The sequence below is a fragment of the Phocoena phocoena genome, chromosome 12 (genome assembly GCF_963924675.1).
Source record: "Phocoena phocoena chromosome 12, mPhoPho1.1, whole genome shotgun sequence".
Classification (NCBI taxonomy): domain Eukaryota; kingdom Metazoa; phylum Chordata; class Mammalia; order Artiodactyla; family Phocoenidae; genus Phocoena; species Phocoena phocoena.
In genome coordinates, this window is record NC_089230.1 from 72,566,254 (window position 1) to 72,587,854 (window position 21,601).

Consider the following 21,601-nt stretch of genomic DNA (forward strand, 5'->3'; position numbering starts at 1 on the left):
CTGAAAAGACTGCCTAGAACGAGGACAGTCGGCGCATCTGCTCGCAAGCTATGCAGGTGTGCAAACACCTATAGAGAACTGCCTCCTAAGGCAAAGAAATAATGAAACACCGTATATAATATTTAACAGTTCTCTCTGCCCCCACCTCTCTCTCTCATACTACCACTTCATCGTCCTCTACTGCCCTGGCAGGAGAATCTGATGAAAAAGAATGGAGCTGTCACCCATTTGTTGATCATCTCAGTAAAGGCTGAGATGGTGACTGGGCCACTGAGGCACGGTCTGCGAAAGCAAGCACAATTCTTCTCTGCAGTTGCGCAAGGAACCAAGATTATTATTTAGATCTTAATAATCCTTTCATCTTCCCCAATATTTACTTTATCTGTTCACATATTTAACTATGTCTTTATTTTTTTAAGAAGAAGGAATAGGGAACAAGAAATATAGGAGAATAGCTCAATGAATAGTCTACCCAAGGAAGTGAATTCCTTTTGAATCCTTCACTTGTAGTAAACTAGAGAGCAGACAAATCCAGCCCTCAAGACTCCTCAAGAGTGCAAGGAGGACAACTGGTTTTCTTATATCCAGGACTATTCCTTATGTAATGACTTCCATGAATTTAAATAACCTCAGATAATTTTAAATGTTCATCCTATATAATAATCTTGGAAGGAAAGTAGTTGAATTTCAGACTCAAGAAAGGTACTGTAATTTTTCCACCAGTTTAATTTTGGAAAATAACCAAGCAGTCCAGGTTTCTTTATAAAATTGCTTAAAGGCAATTCACAAAAAGAAGTAAATTCACAAAATCTCTCTTCCAGCAGTCCTCCAAAAAAGTCAGGAAAAGAAAAAAAAAAAAAAAAAACTGGCAGAGTTCCCCTGTCTCTCCTTCCCCATTCACCTTTCCCCACCAAATTTAGAAGGAATTTTTGCTATTGTTTAATGCTCCAAATTCCACAGACCACAAATGTCTGAAGTAATGATTAGGATCAGAATTATTCCCAATAGGCTTTTAAAGATATAACATCTAGTTTAAAACTGCTTGTTGAAAAGCTTAGTTCAAGGATCAGTATCATTTCAGGTATAACCTGAAAACTAATGTTGCCATTTTACACACAAAGAACTCTTCCATTTTGGCAGACGCTGCCTCTGGTTTTTCACATATATTTTTGTTGTAATTTAAACCCCAACTGCTACTGATAAAGACTATGGGCATCTTACAGTAACATATTAACTTTAAGTTTGTGTAAGTCTGTGCGTACAAATTTTAAAAACACACACTAAAACGTGTAGAAGAAAAGAAAATATACCAGTTGCCTAGCCTAGCTAACAGTTTTACTATGATTGAGCAGTTAAATGCGGTCCTGAACTTCCTAGAAGCTAAGGCCAAAGGAGATACTAGTTACAGTGGTCTCATTACCAGATCTTAAAAAGTATTAAAATGGAACAACAAACAAACAGAGACTCATTAGTTATTTAAAGGCAGAAGACTCCCTTCGAGTTTTTGATATTGATATTGCAAAGATCTGAGTCCCTATACAGAGGCCGTGGACCACATAACATACAGTACAATTTAACAACATGCAGAAACATTTTTCAGGTAGCATTCCTCCCATCTTCTCCAGCCTCAGGTAACCACAAAGGTACTTTCTGTCTCTTTAGATTTAAATATTTAGGGCATTTCACATAAATGGAATCACACAATTTGTGGTCTCTTGTGTTCGCCTTCTCTCACTTAGTATACTATTTTCAAGGTTCATCCATGGTGTTGCATGTATCAGTACTTCCTTTTTCCAGCTGAATAATATTTCATGTATGGATGGGCTACATTTTAGTTACCCATCCATCAGCTCGGGGACATTTAGGCTGTTTCCACTTTTTAGCTTTTATGAATAATGCTGCTATGAACATTTGTGCACATGGCTTTGTGTGGGCATATATTTGTATTTCTGTTGAGTATATACCAAGGAGTGAACTTCCTGGGTCACACAGCAATCTATGTTTAACCTTTTGAGGAACTGTTTTCCATTCTCTGCAGCAATATGTGAAGGTTCCAATTCCAGACCGCTCTTTTTTTAGTCACTACTCCAACTCCCCTTAGAGAGGAAAAGCCTTTTGCCACCTGTGGAACCTGAATCACACCTCATATCTCAGATAACTGAACACAGAACTGGATTGCAGCATGACCCAAACTATTCTCAACCCCCAGCTCTAGATGACACAGCACAATGGAAGATACAAGTGGACCTTTCATATCTATTAATCTAGCTCCCAGATGGGGCTCCCACAATTTTTCAGGTTAGGTACCCATATATGTGAACCCTGACAGCCCACTAATAAGGAGGGAAGGGCATCCCCATGGTTCAGGCCACACACCCACTAACTAGTAATTTTTCACTTTTTCTTTGTTCTATGTCGTAAGTCAGAGAGTTTCAAACTATGGTCCGGGGGCTCCTGCAAAGCTCAAGACTCTTTTGGTGGTCCAAGGTCAAAACTTTTTCATAGCAATACTAAGATGCTGCCTGCCTTTTTTAAAAAATTCTTTCACACACACACACAAAAAAATTATTTCACAAGTGTACAAGATTAAATGCAGAAGGTGATATGAGAATATGGTTGTTATCTATTAAGCCATACATTAAAGATATTTGCCAACATGTAAAACAATGTCACTTTCTCACTATGTTTTGTTTTGGAAAATATAGTTATTTTTCATGAAAATATTATTACTTATGATAACATACAGTGAGTTTATTTTTAAATCAATTTTTTAAATTCTTTCAATTTCTCAATTTTAATTTCTGAAGGGTAAACATCAATAGATATGACCATGATAAATAGACGTTCTTTGGGGTCCTCAGTAATTTTTAAAGGAGTAAACGGATCTTAAAACCAAAAAGTTTAAGAACTACTGCTATAAGTAAAAGTGGTAATTTTATAATTAGCTTTTAAAATAATTTGTTTTAAAAGTCAAACACAAATGTAACTCCAAAGCCCCACATTACATTAATTCAACAAAAGTTTATTTAACGTCTATCATGTATATACAAAGTATTATGCTACTATACTGCAGTATTCCTGTTTATTTCACTAATCACCACTGTTCATTTTGTTGGCTCTACAATAAATGAAGGAAAAGGGTGTGCTCACATAGTAAAATCATGGCATATTTCACTGTACTCAAATACGCAGATCCATTTTTGCAAGTACTGTGACTACTTTGCCATCTTGTGTTCAGTAAAGAAACTGCATATTGTTTTCATTATTTTACGTCTGATGTTTATCTAGTTCTAACAACTGCTAAGAGGGTGTTAAAATACACAACAATGGTTATGGATTTGAATTTTTTCTTTCAATTCTATTAATGTTTGCTTCGTGTACTTTGAAGCTTTGTTATCAGGCATAAAGTCTTCCTAATGACCCTTTCAACATTATAAAATGTCTTTATCTCTAGTAAGAGTCTTTTCTTTGGTAATAGTTTTTTATCTGCTATTAATCTAGCCCAATCTTACTATATTTACCATTTTGGGGTTTTTTTGGCCATGCCACATGCCTTGCGGGATCTTAGTTCCCCGACCAAGGACTGAACCCAGGCCCAGGGCAGGGAAAGCACCAAGTCCTAACCACTGGACCACCAGGGAATTCCCTATATTTACTATTTAGATAGTATACTTTTTCCTACACATTTATTTTCAACCTGTGTCTTTATATTTAAAGTATATCTCTCACAGATATCATGTAGTTAGGTCTTGATACATATACACACACAGAAAATCCCTTATCTTTCAATTAGAATAACTGGTCCATTTACACTTAAATTAGTTACTGATGTGATTGAATTCAGAGCTACCATCTTATTAGTCTCCCTCCTCAGCCCCAAGTTTTCTTCTTCTTTTTTTTTCCTTCAAGTTTTCTGTTTTTGTCTCTATTCCTCTTTCCCTGACTTCTTTTGGGCTAACCAAATGTTTTTTGAGAATTTCATTTTATCTATTGGCTTTTTAGTATACCTATCTGCATTATATTTTAAGTGACTGTTCTAGGGGTTACAATATATATCCCTAAGTTTAACCAGTTTACTTGAGTCAATGTTGTACCCCTTCACATGTAAGAACAATTTACCACCCTCCATCCCTGATACTTTATGTAACCCCACAATACAATGTTATAGTTTTGCTTTAGAAAGTCATGTATTTTTTAAAAGATAAGAGGAAAAAAAGTAATCCTGTCTCTTTCCTCACATATTTACTATTTCCTAAAGATCTGAGTTTCCATCTGGTATCATTACCCTTTAACCTGATGGATTTCCTTTAGAGCTCCTTGTAGTATAGGTTTGCTGATGCTAAGTTCGTAGCTTTTGTTTATCCAAAAAAGTCTTTATTTCATCTTCATCCTTAGAGTATCTTTAATGATATAGAATTCAGAGTTGATGGTGTTATTTTATTCTCTTCAGCAGTCCTTCTTACAGCGTCCAGGTGTTTTTCTTCTGGCTGTTCTCAAGATTTTATCTTTGGCTTTCAACAGTCTGAATATCATGTCCCTATGTGATTTTCTTTGCATTGATCATGTGTGGTTTTGCTAAGCTTCTGAAATGACAATTTTATGTCTTTCACCAAATTTGGAAACATTTTGGCCAATATTTCTTCAAATATTTTTCTGTTCCATTCTGTCATTCCTCTCCTTCTGGAATTCCAAATAAATATATATTAGACATTTCTATTTTATCCCAGAGGTCCCTGAGCCTCCATTCATTTTACTTTGGGTCATTTTCCTCTCTGTTCTACAGATAATTTCTATTAATCTATCTGCCAGTTCACTAAGCTTCCTTTTTGTTAGGTCCAGTTTGCTATTAGGCCCATTTGGTAAAATGTTTTACTTCATATATTGTATTTCTCAGTTCTACATTCCCATTTTTTATAGTCTCCTATTTGTTCATTCATTATACATCTGTTTCCCTACTTCCTTGAGTATTGCTGTAATAGGTGCTTTAAAATCCTTGCGAACTAAATTCAACATCCGGATCATCTCAGGGTCAGTCTCTAATAACTGCCTTTTCTCTTGAGCATGTCTAGAAACTTTGGATTATATTCTGGCCACTGTAAATAGTATGTTGTAGAAATTCTGGATTCTGTTACATTCCTCCAAAGAGTACTGACTGTTTTAGTAGGCAATTAACTTGACTGGCCTCAAACTCTCAACTCTGTTTCCCCTTTGGGGGAATGGAAACTAAAACCTCTGTTCAATCCTTTTAGCCTTAGTTAGGCTGCCTAGAGTTTGTCCGTATGCAAGATTTAGACAGTTTATATCCCTCTCTGGATCTCTTTTTCTGGATTTTCTTCCTCATTTTTCAGTTAGTACAAATGCCCCAAACTCTGTCATCTAGTTCTTCAACTCAAGACTGGGAGCCTCCATCTGAATTTTAGCCACCCTTCACAGTACCAACTTGGGCATGACCTCAAATCAAATGCCACAGGAAATGGCAATTCACCCAGTGACAGTTCCTTCTTCTAAATACAGATGGCCATTACCCTCTAGTTTCTGTCTGCTTTTGGTTGCTCACCAGTGTTTTTAGATAGTTTTTTTTTTTAATATGTCCTCAATTTATAGTCAGTATTTGCTGGAGTTTTAGTCCAAAAGGAGTTAATCAGTTACACCTAAGAGCAGAATTCTGCCTAATATTTTAGAAAACTAGGCAATTATCTTGCTAATTTCAATAGAGATAAATGGAAAAGATATTAATGAAAGATAAATGGATTTTATAATGATTTAAAGTAAATGTGGCCTTGGTATTTAAGAATAATAGAATGTAGGCTTGCGAGGTGTTGGATAATAGAGTATCTCAGGACTTTGGGATTAAAAGCACACATTGCCTCTCACATTCCTGCAATCTTCCTAATGATTACAAAGAATAAATAAGACATAAAACCACAGAGACACAGAAATCAGAAGAGGACATGAGAGCAGTAAAGTTTTGGAAGACTGAAAGCCAAATCATAAGCAATAATTTACTTAGCAGAGTGAAGAAAGGTAAAATAAGGCCTATGTGTAAATCGGAGGGGAACCTATAAACAAAGCCAGTATGTACAGCAGAACCCCCAAAAGGTGGAGTAATCAGTAATCCAGGTAGTTCTGAAAGTGAGGGTGCAGGAGGCAACCAAGTAATAAGCCCCCTTCCCAACCCACAAGAAGTGTAGGTTTACTCTCTAGAGACAAGGAACCAGAGACACATTACACTCAGGGAAGTGGCAATTAGTGGAGGAGGGGCTTGAACTAAAAACGAGAAGTAAAAGTCTACGTGTCAAAACACTAAGATCCACCTCCTACCACCCATCGCAGCAGAAGTTATTTGCAGATGATTAGAAGATTGTAGCCTAAAAGAAAAGATTTACATATAGTAGGCTGGGGATCCCTGCCACTGCCCCCAGTCAATTCATAAAAAAAAATGTTCTGCCCATACACGTGGAACTTCCATTCACCTTTCTGGGCCATCACTCTCACTATGAAGAGGCAGAACATTTGACAAAAGTCTCTAAAATTAAAATTAGTATCTTAAGTACTTATTAACTGCCAAGCTCTGGTGCACAGTTTTTAAGAGGAAAAAAAAAAAAAAGACTAGAAATGAGACCAGCACTACCTCAGAGAAATGAGAACCAGACAGCAACTGTCCTGAATATAACTTAGAGCTTCAAACTGCACCAAACGACTTCAATGATGGCCAGTCTAATTAATAAAAGAGCTAAAAGAATCTGGTCTGAATGCCTCAGTTTGCCCAGGAAAATTTAAATGGAATGTAATAAAGGCCTCCAAGCACTTCACAAGGTTGACTGGCCATAATTATCAAAGGTCATCTTATGTTACATTATTAGTATTAGGAAAAAGAGCCCTGACATTTAAGTTTCATTAAAAGTAAACTGACCTGTGAAAGCATGAAAAATTAACCAACAGTCTGAGCAGTCAGTTACACTCTGAGTATTTTTTTAAAAATCCACAAACTTCTCCTAGAGAGAATAATGACCAAACATTACTAGCACCGGACACGTTTACTATTCTTAAACTGGGTTTACAACTTACACCAGTAATAAACAAGACACCCTATCTCTAAAAGATCAGTTTTCCGACTACCCCACTCTTTCCTATTCCGTGGGATCATTTCCCTCTGTTTGCCTGTGCCTTAGGGCTACCAATGACAGCTACCAACACTGAACTGCCTTGCTATTAGTTACCTGGAAAAAAACCCCAAATATGTCCTTATGCTTTGAGTTATTTCCTATCTTCCGAAACAAACCAGCTGCAAAGATTAATTAAGATGTAATGATGGGGAATTCCCTGGCAGTCCAGTGGTTAGGACTCCGCGATTTCACTGCTGAGGGCCCAGGTTCATTCTCTGGTCGGGGAACTAAGATCTGCAAGCTGAGCGGCATGGCTGGGAAAAGAAAAAAAACAGGTATAATGATGAACTTAAGAAGTAGAAAGCCACAAGAAAAAACTGCTCCCACCCTTAACAAAAAGAAAAAAACCAGATAATCCAAAAACGCTGTTTTTTTTGAGGATTTTTTTTTATATATAAATTTATTTATTTTATTTTTGGCTGTGTTGGCTCTTCCTTGCTGCGCGCAGACTTTCTCTAGTTGCCGTGAGCTGGGGCTACTCTTCTTTGTGGTGCACGGGCTTCTCATCGCGGTGGCTTCTCTTGTTGCAGAGCACGGGCTCTAGGCACGCGGGCTTCCGTAGTTGCGTGGCATGTGGGGTCTTCCCGGACCAGGGCTCGAACCTGTGTCCCCTGCATTGGCAGGTGGATTCTTTTTTTTTTCTTTTTTTTTTTTTTTTTTATAAATTTATTTATTTATGCTGTGTTGGGTCTTTGTTTCTGTGTGAGGGCTTCCTCTAGTTGCGGCGAGCGGGAGCCACTCTTCATCGCGCACCATCGCGGTGCGCGGGCCTCTCACTATCGCGGCCTCTCCTGCCGCGGAGCACAGGCTCCAGACGCACAGGCTCAGCAGCCGTGGCTCACGGGCTCAGGTGCTCCGTGGCATGTGGGATCTTGCCAGACCAGGGCTCGAACCCGTGTTCCCTGCATTGGCAGGCAGATTCTCAACCACTGGGCCACCAGGGAAGCCCCGGCAGGTGGATTCTTAACCACTGCGCCACCAGCGAAGTCCCAAAACGCTGCAAGTTTCTGAGTCTATCGGTGAGGTGATGTGGTAAGGCAACCAAATATCTAAATTCCACAGGGTGACAAGCCCCTCTGAGGAAATCGGACATATGAACCACTTCACCTTTGACAGAGCACAGGCAAAAGAGATGCTGCTATAAAACAACGGGAATTTTAACCAACTCTCTTAGGGCCCAGTGTGCACTAGTGCCAATTTAGAACACTGAGAGGCTCAGACACAAAGGGATTCTGCATGCAGTCAATTCTTTTCTCATAGTCTTGCACCTCATGAGATGCTCATGGGAAATAGCGTGAGCAGGGCAGACCTGAGAAAGGTCCATAGGTGGTCCAGGTGTGTAGTACCTGCTCCAAGACTTGAGGGTAGAGCGGGAGTACCGAGAAAAGGCCATCTATACTTTGGGCCTGCAGGAGTACAAGGTGGGGATCAGCTACTGCTGAGGAAGGAGCAAGAAATTCACCCATGTTGCAGATCAACCCTGACACGCGGCAAACGCAGTCTGTTGCTGGGAAGGGCTACTAAAGCCTCCCATCCTCAAGTCCCTGCACTGATATCAGGCAAAGGTTAGCTGCTGCTGGATAGGGCAGGAAACACACATCCTCCTCCACTCTGCGTTTACATTAGGCAAATGTAAGCTAAACACTAGAGGAGGGACAGAAAGCCCACTCAGGCCGAGATCCTACGCTGATATGAAACAGATGACTTCTAGGACTGGAAGGCAGGCAGAGTAATTGCTCACACCCCATGCCCTCTGCCCCGTCCTCCTCCTGCCCTCCTGATATAAGGCAAAGTTCAGCTGCCATGGGCAAGAAATGTGCCTGCATCCTAAACCCTGCACTGAGTTAAGAGGCAGTGGGAAAGTGACAGGATCACTGAGAAAGCTCAGCCCGTGGGGCTCAGGTAACAGGACCTGCCTAAGACTGCGGCTGAAACAGGAAAACTGCAAAACCCCTTCTACCACCACAAGTCTTGCATCAAACAAGAAGTAAGAGCAGTCTGCCACCGGGAGAGGGGCAAGACCCTATGCAAGTATATAGGGCAAGCTGTCAGTTAATAAGAGTAGAACAGGGACAATGAAAAAATCCTCCAACACTAAGGCCCCGCATCAAAAACAAGGTAGCGGTAACCTACTGCTGGAGGAATCTGAAGTCAGGGGTGCACCAATGACAACAATAACAACCACCCCAAACCCAGATCAACTACTAACTAAGCTGACTCAACCTAATTGCCAGAAAAAGTGTACCATTTCTTTTTTTTTTTCCTTCTGTTAAAGAAAGGCAGACTGCCACATGCAGCAGCTCATTTGGATGTGTGTGGAGTATTGGAAGCTTGACTACCCTATGTTCTCCTACAAATGACCCTGAGAGCTTGTTTGCAGGTTCTAGCAGGGGAGCGCAGCTACTCATACACCCTTGACGGAAGAACAATCCCCCTCTATCGGGCAAGGTCATCCTCTTCAACCAAGCATGCAGCTTCAAGAGGGATGCACATGGAGTGGTGAGGGAGAAAGGGGAGACCCGCCTAGCCATCCAGATCAGCCAAATCAACCCTGGTGATCAATGGGGTGACAGCTGTCGCAGCCAGATCACCCTCACATCCAAAAGTGTACCATCTCTGAGTATAAATACCTCAAGTTCTACTGTTCATCTATATTCAATGTGTAACACACAATCAAAAAATTGTAAGACACATTTTTCAAAATGTTAAAACCCACTGTCAACAGAGAAAAACAGCAATACAACCAGACTTAGAGATGGTGCATATACTGGAACTTATAGGACAGATACATTAAAATAACTCTAATTAATATATTAAAAGATCTAGTAGAAAATAAGGTTGACACTTAATAAACGGGAAATTTCAGCACAGAGATGAAAGCTATACAAAGAAGCCTAATGAAAACACAAAAAATGAAAAACATGATATCAGAATGAAGAATTCCTCTGATGAGTTAATCAGCAGACTAGACAAAATAGAGGAAAAAATAAGTAAACTCGTAGAAAAGTCAACAAAAATGATCAAACTGAAACACAAAGAAAAAAAAGAGTGAAAAAACAGAATGGTGCATCTAAGAGCTGTGGAACAATACAGGCTAACATATATGGAACTGGAATCCCAAAAGAAGAGTAGAAGTATTTGAAGAGATAATGGCCCAAAACTTCCTAAAGTTAATTTAGAGAACCCCAAGCAGAAAAAATAAAAGGAAAACCACATCATAGTCAAACTGCTGAAAAGCAAAGTAAAATTTTAAAGGCAGTCAGAGAAGAAAGAAGCCTTACATTCTACAGGAAAACAATTAAGAATGACAACAAGGGCTTCCCTGGTGGTGCAGCTGTTGAGAGTCCACCTGCCAATGCAGGGGACACGGGTTCGTGCCCTGGTCCAGGAGGATCCCACATGCTGCGGAGCGGCTGGGCCCGTGAGCCATGGCCGCTGAGCCTGCGCATCCGGAGCCTGTGCTCCGCAACGGGAGAGGCCACAACAGTGAGAGGCCCGTGTACCTCAAAAAAAAAATTGACAACAGAGTTCTCATCTATGCAAACTAGAAGATGGAGTGACTTTTTTTTTTTTTTAAACATCTTTATTGGGGTATAATTGCTTTACAATGGTGTGTTAGTTTCTGCTTTATAACAAAGTGAATCAGCTATACATATACATATGTTCCCATGTCTTCCCTCTTGCGTCTCCCTCCCTCCCACTCTCCCCATTCCACCCCTCCAGGCTGTGGAGTGACATTTTTAAAGCGCTGAGGAAAATAAACTGTCAACCTAGAATTTTATACCCAATTATAATGTATCCTCAAAATGAAGGCAAAATAAAGATGTTTTCAGATGAACAAAAGCTGAGAATTCATTGCCAGCAAATCTGTAGTGCAAGAAATGTGAAAGTCAGTTCTTTAAGGGAAATCTGGATCAACACAAAAATATACCAAGCACTGAATATGGTAAAAATGTGGGTAATTTTTTTCATTTTCTTAATCTCTTTAAAAGATAAGTGACTGTCTAAAGCAAAAATAGTAACATGTCGCAGGATTTATAGCATATGCGGAATGAATAACAATAATAGCACAAGACGCTGGAGAAGGAAATGGAAGTATATTCTTACACTGTATGTAAAATGGTATAATATTATTTGAAGGTAGACTGTGATAAATTAAAATTGTGTATCATAAACCCTTACAGCAATGACTAAAACAAAGATGACAAAAAGGTATAAAGAATAAGTTAGTAGTGAAGATAAAATGGATTCATTAAAATATAATGATGACTATGTCAACAATGGGTGAATCTAGCCATGTGAAGGGTTTCTAGAGTTCACAGCATCACTTTTGCAACTTTTTTTGAAAGTCTGAAGCTTTTTCAAAATAAAAGGTTTAATTGAAAATATTAATGGCAAAAAATGGCCCTGAAGAAATCTCCAATATTTACTTAACCCCTACAGTGTGCAAAGTCTGCAAAAGGAAATATGAAGCTGTACAAAGGAGAGAGAATATAGGATCCCCATCAGGCTGCAGCTCACATTCTATGAGCTCAAAAATGAATAACTGACCATGAGTATATATCAGAAAACTGTCCAGAAATAACAAACTTTTTGATTAAGGAATTGATATATTCCCTAACTCTAAGAGCCAATAACCTGGAAACAGCAAAAATGAAAGTCCCTCAACTGGTCACTATTTTGTGAAATCATTAAAATATCCCTACCATATGTGGTTTAAAAGTCCTACATGTGATTCAAAGGATATTTACTGAACACTGCCCATGAGCCATGCCCTGTACTAGATGCTAGGGGTAGGGAGAGAAGCTGCATATTAATACCCTGAAACTCAATTTAGATAAAAAGACAAAAATAGAAGAAATGGCCCAAAAACGTTATAGATGTTCTAACAGAGGACATACATCAAATACTGAGGAAGAAAGTCCAGGGGAAGAAGCAAAGTCCAAGAGGACCAGAAAAAATGAGGAGACTTGAAAGGAAGAAGCTGTTGGAAGAAAGAAAGGAAAGAACTGAGGGTGTTTCAACAATGTAGGATAAACAACTACCTGAGGTCACAGAAGACGCTGGAGAGGACTGATAAGAGCACATAAAGGGCCAAGCCTTAGGAAAGAGTGTGCCTTAGAAAGAATGATGTCTTTGACTTTCCAATACAAGAAACTGAGAAGAAAGAATACAGGTATCACTAACTTGAAGTTCCTCATATTCACAGTGAACACCTATGTGTTGCACTTGGGCTCTTTCTCTCACACAATCACACCACCTAGACTTTGCACGTACTTTTTCCGGAACCTGTAATATTGTTCCCCTTCCTCTCTGCCTGGTTAATGCCCATTTACCTTTCATCTCTACTCAGTCTCCTGGAATCTTCACTCTTAGCACAGCAGACCTCTCCTTCACAATACTCCTCAGACTTGAGTAACACTTTGTGTTCCCTGCCAGATTGTGAATTCCATGAGCAGGGGCCAGCTCTGTTTTAAATTTCCATGTCACTCCCCAGAACCTGGTATCATGCATGAAACATAGTGGACCCCAAGAAATACTGATTAAACGAGTGAACCAATATAGAGAAAGAGAAAGTTAAAACCTATAGTCTCTATTTTTTATGAATGACAACTACACACAAAGTCACACAGAAAGCAAAAGCTATATTTCATTAAATTACTAAAAATAAAAATTGTCTTGGAAGGCTATCCTGTATGACTGTTAATTAGCAATGTTATTTAGCACAAGGGAAGAGCTACAAGTAACAGGCACTCCATCGTAATTTCATAATAAATTAATTCATGAATGGCACTCAAAGTGAGTTACGCATAAAGGCTAGGCCAGGATCCAATCTAGAGTTGAATATGATAAAACAGGAAGCAGTACAGTGTAGTTTAAGCATAACAGCTTAGAATCAGGTTGCCTAGGTTAAAATACTGGCTCTATTCTCATCAGCTATGGCTTTGGCAAGTTACTCTATGCTCTGTAGCGGGCATTAATGTTTTCCCTACCCAGCGTCCACTCCCCTTCCAGCAACAGCAGCAGTTTTTCTTCAAGGAGTCACATCCTCCTCCCTGACTCTTCACTGTGGCCCCTCTCTAGGCTACAGGATGAACTTGTGACCTAGGTTTAAGTGATTAAGTACACCATTTCCCCCTAAATAGAACTACAATTCCAGCAACGAGAACATGATCAAAACTGTGCCAATCGGAGCCAATTCCAAGGCTTTTCTTTTAGCTATTAGATAAAAGGAAAAGAACCTGAAAAGAACTGGGGTTACAGTTGCTGTGGTCATCTTGCTGCTGTGAAGAGTTAGTCCTAAAATGGAGCAAGCCCAGAAGGGAAACTGACAGACAGTGTGAAAGCAGATCCTGAGGACACCACCTGAGCCCCTGTACCAATCCTCACCTCAAGTCAGCTCCACCTGTAACTTTTTAGCCTTCTGCTTAAACCAAATTAGGCTGGAGTTTCTGCCACTTACATCCATGAGTCCCCACTAATATACTTTCTCAGCTGCAGTTTCATCATTTGGAAAATGAGGATTCGCTAAGTTTCAGTGCCTCCATCTGTGAATCAGAATACCTACTTCATAGGTTTGTTGGGAGAAGTAAACACTTAGCACATAGCACAGATCTCACACATCATCAACCTGCTAAGCTGTTTAAAAACAGAAAACACTTCTTATAAAGAATACTGAGCTATATATGTGATTTTAATTAAAAATCTGAGAATTATGTGACTGGATAATAAGTTTAAGTGAGCAAAAATCTCTGGTAAAAAGATAATGGCAACAGCTAAAATGTAAATCGGGATAAAAATGCCAACACTGAATTTCCTGCTACCAGGTAATTCAGACATTAACTAAGACTATAACAAGAGTTATTGCAAGCAAATTATCACCACAGAAGTATAGATGCCAATGTTGAAGAAGAGAAATTAAAACAGTCACCTCCCCAGTAACAAGAGTAGAAATCAGTGAATAGAAAATGGACAAGGAACAGAGAAAATCAAAGCCGAAAGTTAAGACTGATAAACTTCTGGTAAGACTGATAAAGGAAAAAAACCAAAGACTATCAATATTAGGAATGAAAAAGGGTCTATCACTATAGAACCTAAAGACATTAAAGAGATAATAAGAGCATGTTATAAACAACTTTATGCCAACATGGTAAATAACAGATGAAATTAACAAATATACTGAGAAACGTAACTTATAAAAACTGACACAAGAAAAAGAGAAAATTTGAATTGCCCTAAAAATTTCTTTAAAATTGAATTTGTAATCAAAAACTTTCTTATAAAGGAAATGTCTAAATGTTGGCTGAAGTCTGTAAACCACTGTGTCAATCAAGCAAAACACTTGAGGGTTAGATGAGGCCCTCCTCCACTCGCCCAGAACACCAGTTTTTTCCCCTCTAGTGGATTTTTAGTGAATGGAAAGGGTGGTACAGAGAGGAAGAGTCAAAAAAAGAAAGAAGAGATTGAATAACAATTAAGGAGATAAAGACACAGTAAAAGTAAAAGAAATGGAATGGTCTCATATGTCAGTAGGACAGAATAAAATCAACAGACTAGATTACCTGCATAAGTGGTGTATAATAGGCAACCTGAGAACCTACAGATTAGATTAGAAATGGATGAATAAAAGGAAATAGACCTGAAAAAATGTTGGTTTGTATTTCCTAAAGCAAGTGATAGCAGAAGGGAGTTGTTCGAGAATCCGCAAACTGTCAAGAAGCAAGTAAGGAGGCTGTTACACAAAGCAGACAATGTACAGAATAGTTGAGCTAACTGGAATAACAATACAGTATTGTTTACAGGCACTCTATATTACTGTGATAATACCTTCTATTATATATTAAAGCATTAGTTCCAAACTTGAAAAACTGCTTCTAGAAGAAAATTTTCAGATAGAAAAAGTTTCTCAGCTAGAGACAGAAATACTAGTTTCTCAAAACAGCACTGAAGCAGGGAGCTAAGGAAACCTGGAGAAAAGAACTTGGTGTTAAAAAAAGTCAGCTCTCTTCTTGGTGGGTTTGAATCTAACCTAAAAAGTATAAAACTTATTTTACTTTATTATTACTGAAGTATAAATAAAAGATAACCTAAAGAACCACAGTCGATTCTCATTACTCTAGGCAGTTACGTTCTACAAACTCACTTCAAACACTGAATTAGCCAACACTGAACCACCGCTAAGGGAAAATATTAATACAAGGTGAGGTTCCTGCAAGCCCCTGGTCACATTTTTGTCAACCAATCAAAACATAACCTTGTTTAATGTATGTTCTGCTTGACATATTATTCAATACATACTGTAGATTCATGAACGCTGAATTCACAGTCAACAGCACTATGACTCATGGCTGAACAAAGCTCATCTAACATATTTTCTCTGGAAGGCACATGACCGCATTCTTGGGACAGCACTTCAGCACTCTCCTTGTGGGCCGGGGGGCATGTATACAGTGAAATCACCAACGAAAAGCACAGGATGTGAAAAATGTCGCACTAAAAAAACGGCAAAAAAGACACTCGTAAGAGAGCTGGAACAAGAAGGCAGAACATTGCCTTGTCTGACCTCGGCTAGGAACGTGTGCTCGGGCAGCAACAATTTTTCACTGCACTGTGCACGTCTTCAAATTACTATGAAAGCAGTATGAGTGCTGATTTGGGGGTTACAAATAAATTTTAGTGAGTAGGCAAATTTGAAACCCAGGAATAATGAGGATTGATGCACTCATAAAAATTTACACTACTGTCATACAAGTAAATTTTTTAAAAGTTTACTGTAAATGAACCTAGAAATCTAGGAAACAGTAATGGAAAAATACCATTTCTTGGAATCAATCTGCCAAGATTTTTTAGTTATTGAAACATGAAAAATACAAACCCATTAAAAGTCACTTTTACAACGGTCTCAAGCAGGCCTCTTCAATTTACTAGTATATGACAATCAGCATTAGGAGAAATCAAAGTATGTTCATTTCTAAGTTATAAATGAAATCCGTTAAATCCCACCTGGGGAACTGCATTCACTAAATTTTTTTTTTTTTTTTTTTTTGCGGTATGCAGGCCTCTCACTGTTGTGGCCTCTCCCGTTGCGGAGCACAGGCTCCGGACACGCAGGTTTAGCAGCCATGGCTCATGGGGCCTAGTCGCTCCACGGCATGTGGGATCTTCCCAGACCGGGCCACGAACCCGTGTCCCCTGCATCGGCAGGCGGACTCTCAACTACTGCGCCACCAGGGAAGCCCTTCACTAAATTTTTAACAGCAGAATGGCCAATATATTTACTGTAATCAACTTTTTAGAAATATCATTTATTTAAATGGACTGTTATTGAGTATCAGGCCACACTTCCCCTCACCCTAAGATTAAAATGATGCCAAAAGATTTCATGACTTAATACATCATTACCCACACTGATTACATACTACAGTAAAATATACTACAGAAAAAACAAAGTCTGATCTAGGCTCTACAGAGCTCTCACAGATTAGTGATTTAGATTTTTATTCAAACACCTAAATGTTCATGTTCAAAGCTTCACATATTTGTAAATCACCTTTAGTTCTTGAGAGAGAGACAGAGAGAAATAGCAATAAAAGAGAAAACTACAATTGCATGAATTAATGGGAAATTCAGCAAAATTTTTGAAAAAGCTATCTCTCTCCCATCCAGTCCCTCAATGTCCCAATTAACTCCTATTGCATTATAGGAATTACATACTTTACAGAGAAAGGTGAGAATTAAGTGAACAAATCAGAAACTCCATAAACCTGCCTTTGAGATCATTCCAGACCAATGCCCACATTTTACAGTCAGCTGCCAGCCAAGTGCTCTTTTTACACCATCATTTTTACGAACGTAACTAGATTTAGCACACCTGAACATTAAGCAGAACAGCTATGTACTCCAAAAAAAAAAAAGTCCCCCAAATATTAGCTATAAAAACCCACGCCAAAGTGTATATTTTCTAAAGAGACACTGTGTCTCCCTTGCTCTGATCAAGCTGAAATTTGAACTGATCTAAAAATGGGGCAATTGTTAGAAAATGAAGAATCCAATACTTTAAAAAAAGAAAAAAATATATACCTTGATACCATGCTTCCCTGTGGTAGAGCTTTGATTAAAACTTGGGTCCAAACATTAGCACTGACCTTCAAAGCTAAACTGGCATACATTCCCTTTAAGAAGGTATCACTAACATTTTAAATTAGAACAGCTAAGAAGAAAAAGACAATTACATTCAGTCCTGTGCTTTCTTCTACTTTCACAGAGGACTGTGTTAGAAATTACCAGGAATTTGTCTGTCATCCTACTTTGTCTGTCATCCTCATTCATCCTACTTTGCTGCCTTTGTCAACATCCGGGTTCACCTATTACCACCTGAACTTCTGTAAGAGCTAAATGCTTTCCTAGTCTCATTTCAATTCACTATGCCCACCACCAGACTACCTTTTCCAAGGCCTTCTCTGTCCCCACATTCAAGCACCTCCAACAGTTCACACTGCCATCAAAATTAAGAACATATTTCTCAGCTTGGCTTTCAAGGATCTCCATAATCTGCCCTAACATGCCTTCAGAGTTTTCTTTCTTATAATTCTCCAACAGGCAGCCTAAGCTCCAGAACATACCTCCAGCTTTTCTGTGTCTAGACCCTTGGTTAGCATTTCCCTCCGCTTGGGTGTACTTCCCCCTCCCTTCCGGTTGAAATCCTGTCTACCCTTTCAAGGCTTATCTCTATCACAAAAGAGTCTCTGATTTTCCTAACCCACACGTCTCCCTCCCTGCAATCTGACATCACTTTCTTTATAGCCCTCGTAGGGCACTTCACTCAGACTTGTCTATCAGTTATTTATCTTCTCCTCCTTGAGTGGAGGGTCCCAGGGCAGGGCCTAAATCAAATGTTTCTTTATTAAAATTAAAATCCAAACTCTGTCAAAAGGGAAAAAAAAAAAGACACATCTTACTTTGCAATCGGGGGGTGGGGAGGAAAGCCTAATTATTAGTAGGGTAGAATACATTCTCCAACAGAAACTTTAAAAGAATTTATCCTTAAATCAACAACCTTACCAGAAGAGTGACATCCATTCAAATCATTACAGGAGATATGTAACTGGGAGCAACATGTATTACTTTTTAAACATAGCAAACCTGTCCCTGACCTCCATCAGTACATCAAATGAATAAAAAAGTATGACTGTATTGTAATGATGCCTCATTTATCTAATAGCGCTAGGATGTCAAGGGTTCACATGAGAGAGTTTTCTGAAAAAGTGGCTTCCTACTGCAGAAACAGCTCAGACACGCCCATAGCCTGGACCAGCTGAGAAATCCTCGTGGGAAACTGACCTCCACTTCACCCAGGCCAGCAGAAGACACTTGGGCACAGTGGGGAGGTCATTTTGTGCCAGTTACCTGAACCTGGTAAACAGGTACGCAGCATGGAGAGAAAGCAAGGAGGGTATTAAAAACCCTATCAAATGGCAAAAGGAGCTTTTTGTGTCTGGCAGAATCCTCATTCCAAGTTACTGGTCTATCCACAGTGTATTTCCCTGAGAAACTTTGAAAAGTTGAGCATCTGTTCTTCTGTCTCAGAACAAGCTAAGTCATCCCCTCCTGGAAGATTCCATACCTTCTGCCACTGAAAAACATTCCACACTCTAATTATATCTGTTATGGATTGAATTGTGTACCCCCAAATTCATACATTGAAATCCTAACTTGCAATACTTCAGAACATGACCTTATGTGGATACAGGGTCAATGCAGATGTAATTAGATGAGGTCATATTAGAGTAGGGCAGGCCCCTCCTCCAATATGACCCATGTCCTTAGAAAAACAGCAAATTTGGACCCAGACAATCACACAGGAAGAATGCCATATAAAGATGAAGTCAGAGATCAGAGTGATGCCACCACAAGCCAAGCAACTCCAAAGATTGCCAGCAAACCACCAGAAGAGAGGCGAGAGGCATGGAACAGCTTCCTCTTCAAGCCCAAAGAAGATATCCTGATCTTAAAGTTTAGCCTCCAGAACTGTGAGATAATAAATTTCTGTTGTTTACGCCACCCAGTTTGTTGAATTCTGTTTGGGCATCCCCAGCAAACTAACAGTGCTACTGGTGTCTTTCCATTTACTATACCAGTGATCTACTGTGACAACCACCTCTTCAAGTAACCAAATTTCTTAAGAATGATAAGTGTTGCACTAGTTCAACAAACACATACTGATGACCTCTATGTGCCAGGCACCAAGGACACAGCAGGGGACTGACATGGTCCCTGCCCTCATACAGGTGACAGTGTCATCAGGATAACTGACAACAAACCAAAATTATACAATGATAAAATTACAACTGCGATAACAGCAATAAATGACACACTTCCTTTCTTCTTTAAACTGAGGATAGTGGATATACTGAACCCCGTCTAGATGACTCAAGGACATTGCTGTGGAGACCCAGTGCACAGCTGCAAGCCCTTTATTGTTTTTGCTTCTCTCCCAGATACCAGGCTATAGGACACCATGAGATCTACTTCCATCAACTATCATTCTTTCTCTGCTCACTCTCTCCCAATCTATCCATTTCTAGCCTGGGGCTTCTAATTTGCTGTGGGCTAGAAAAATCAGGTAACTCATACTGCTAACAAGCGTGGATTAAGTAATAAAAAGTGCTGCAAGTGAGAACTTAGGATTTGGCTTTAATGTGGGTTTTCTGATTTACTTTAGATTCTCAGAGACATTTTTTCCTACAGAATTCTGTTACACGGCACAAAGGTGGAACGTTATTCCATATAAACTAGGTGTTACTGAATAATTTTATTACTTTGGTATTAAATTGCCTGGTAAACACTTGTTTTCTTTCAAAGGGAATACAGTACAGGGATGCTATGTGAACAGTGACTTAGGGAAGAAATACTGCCCTAATTCAGACCCAAATTCCGAATTAGAGAATTTACTGCCCAGTGTAAGGCATATTTTTGTTAGCTAATTGCAAATCATAACACCAAATAACAGGACCAAGGGGTTGTACAGCATTACAACTGGAAACCCTAGCCAAAACGTTTTGCAGTACATAATAAATACCACCTACCTCTTATGCATATCCAACAATCATCTTTTTTGTTGTGTTTTTTAAGTTCTTCTTCAGTTACTTCAATTAATCTTCCTTTTAATCCTGTTAGGTCCTTTCCACTTTTGGTCAGTCGAATCCAATCCATAAGACTTCTGCCCTGTTTCAGAGGGACCTCAAAAAGGAACAGGGAAGAATTCAGTGTGGCTTTTTCGAGTCAGCTGCTTTCCCTTCCCCTTCCTGCTGCTGGTCCTCAGGCCACTTCATTATTGATTCCCACTCCAAAAGATAAGAAAACTCAAACATAACAATTCTAAAAGTCTTCTTCAGCTTTAGGACGTGGTATCAGAATTATAAATGGAACCCTATATAAAGTACCTGGGCCATGAGGTGGGGCTTAGAAATCCTGGCACACAAATGTCCATCCAAATGGTATCATAGTACAAGGATAGTAATGAACCCAGAGTCAGAAAACAAATTTTGGTCCTGGCTCTACCGCTAATATGTTCTAGTCGCTTACCATTTGGACCAAAATTTCTTTGCCTTAAAAATCAAGGGATTTGATAGAAGAAAACAGAAACTGGCTGAAGTTGGTTTTCTGGATTTTCAACATACACAGAATATTAGAAATCACATGAGATGGTAATATGTTTTCTAAGAATCCACTGAGAAACAAAGGTTATCAAATAATGGAAAACAATAAAACTGTGGCTCCCCATATTCCTTATAATAATGTCTCTAAACTGTCACACTCTAGGGAAGGGGTTGGCAAACTGGCCTATGCCCATTTCTGTATAGCCCTTGAGCTACGAGTAATTTCCACCCATGGTGATGGTGCTGGTGGTGAAGAGATTGAATCCTTATGACGCCCTCAAAGCCTAAATTATTTATTACCTGGGCTTTGCACAAAATTTTGCTTTCTCCTGCCTAGAGGGTTTAATAACAGGATGTTTGGGATTTTGTGGGTTTTGGGTTTTTTTACAAAATACATTTTCAAAGCTTTTAGATAAGAGGTACAATTAGTGTTTTAACCAGTTGAGACACCCTAGTGGAAATTTTTCAAGACATCTAACCTGTATAATTAGTTTGTAACATAGTACCAGATAATTGTTTAACATAGAAGCAGTCATATTCAAGGAAGTTTATTGCTATTTGTGTCCCCCCAAAATAGACTGAAATCCTAATCCTCAATGGGATGGTACTAGGAAATAGGGCCTCTGGTAGGTGATAAAGTTGTTGGGATTAGTGCCCTTATAAAACAGGCATTAGAGAGTTCCCTCACCCCTTCCGCCAAGTAAGGACACTAAAAAGATGGCTACAAACCAGGAATTGGGGTCTCACAGGACACAGAATTGGCCAGTGCATTGACCT

The 21,601-nt window shown here is 39.2% G+C and overlaps 1 protein-coding gene across 1 annotated transcript in view; it reads right to left on the reverse strand.

The window, feature by feature from the left end:
* Positions 1-21,601, reverse strand: part of CYB5R4 (cytochrome b5 reductase 4) — an 84,487-nt gene that overhangs the window by 58,692 nt on the left and 4,194 nt on the right. Inside the window, exon 2 of the mRNA XM_065888853.1 lies at positions 20,252-20,405. Coding sequence (XP_065744925.1) covers positions 20,252-20,405 — 154 coding nt within the window. The remainder of the gene's footprint in view (positions 1-20,251; positions 20,406-21,601) is intronic.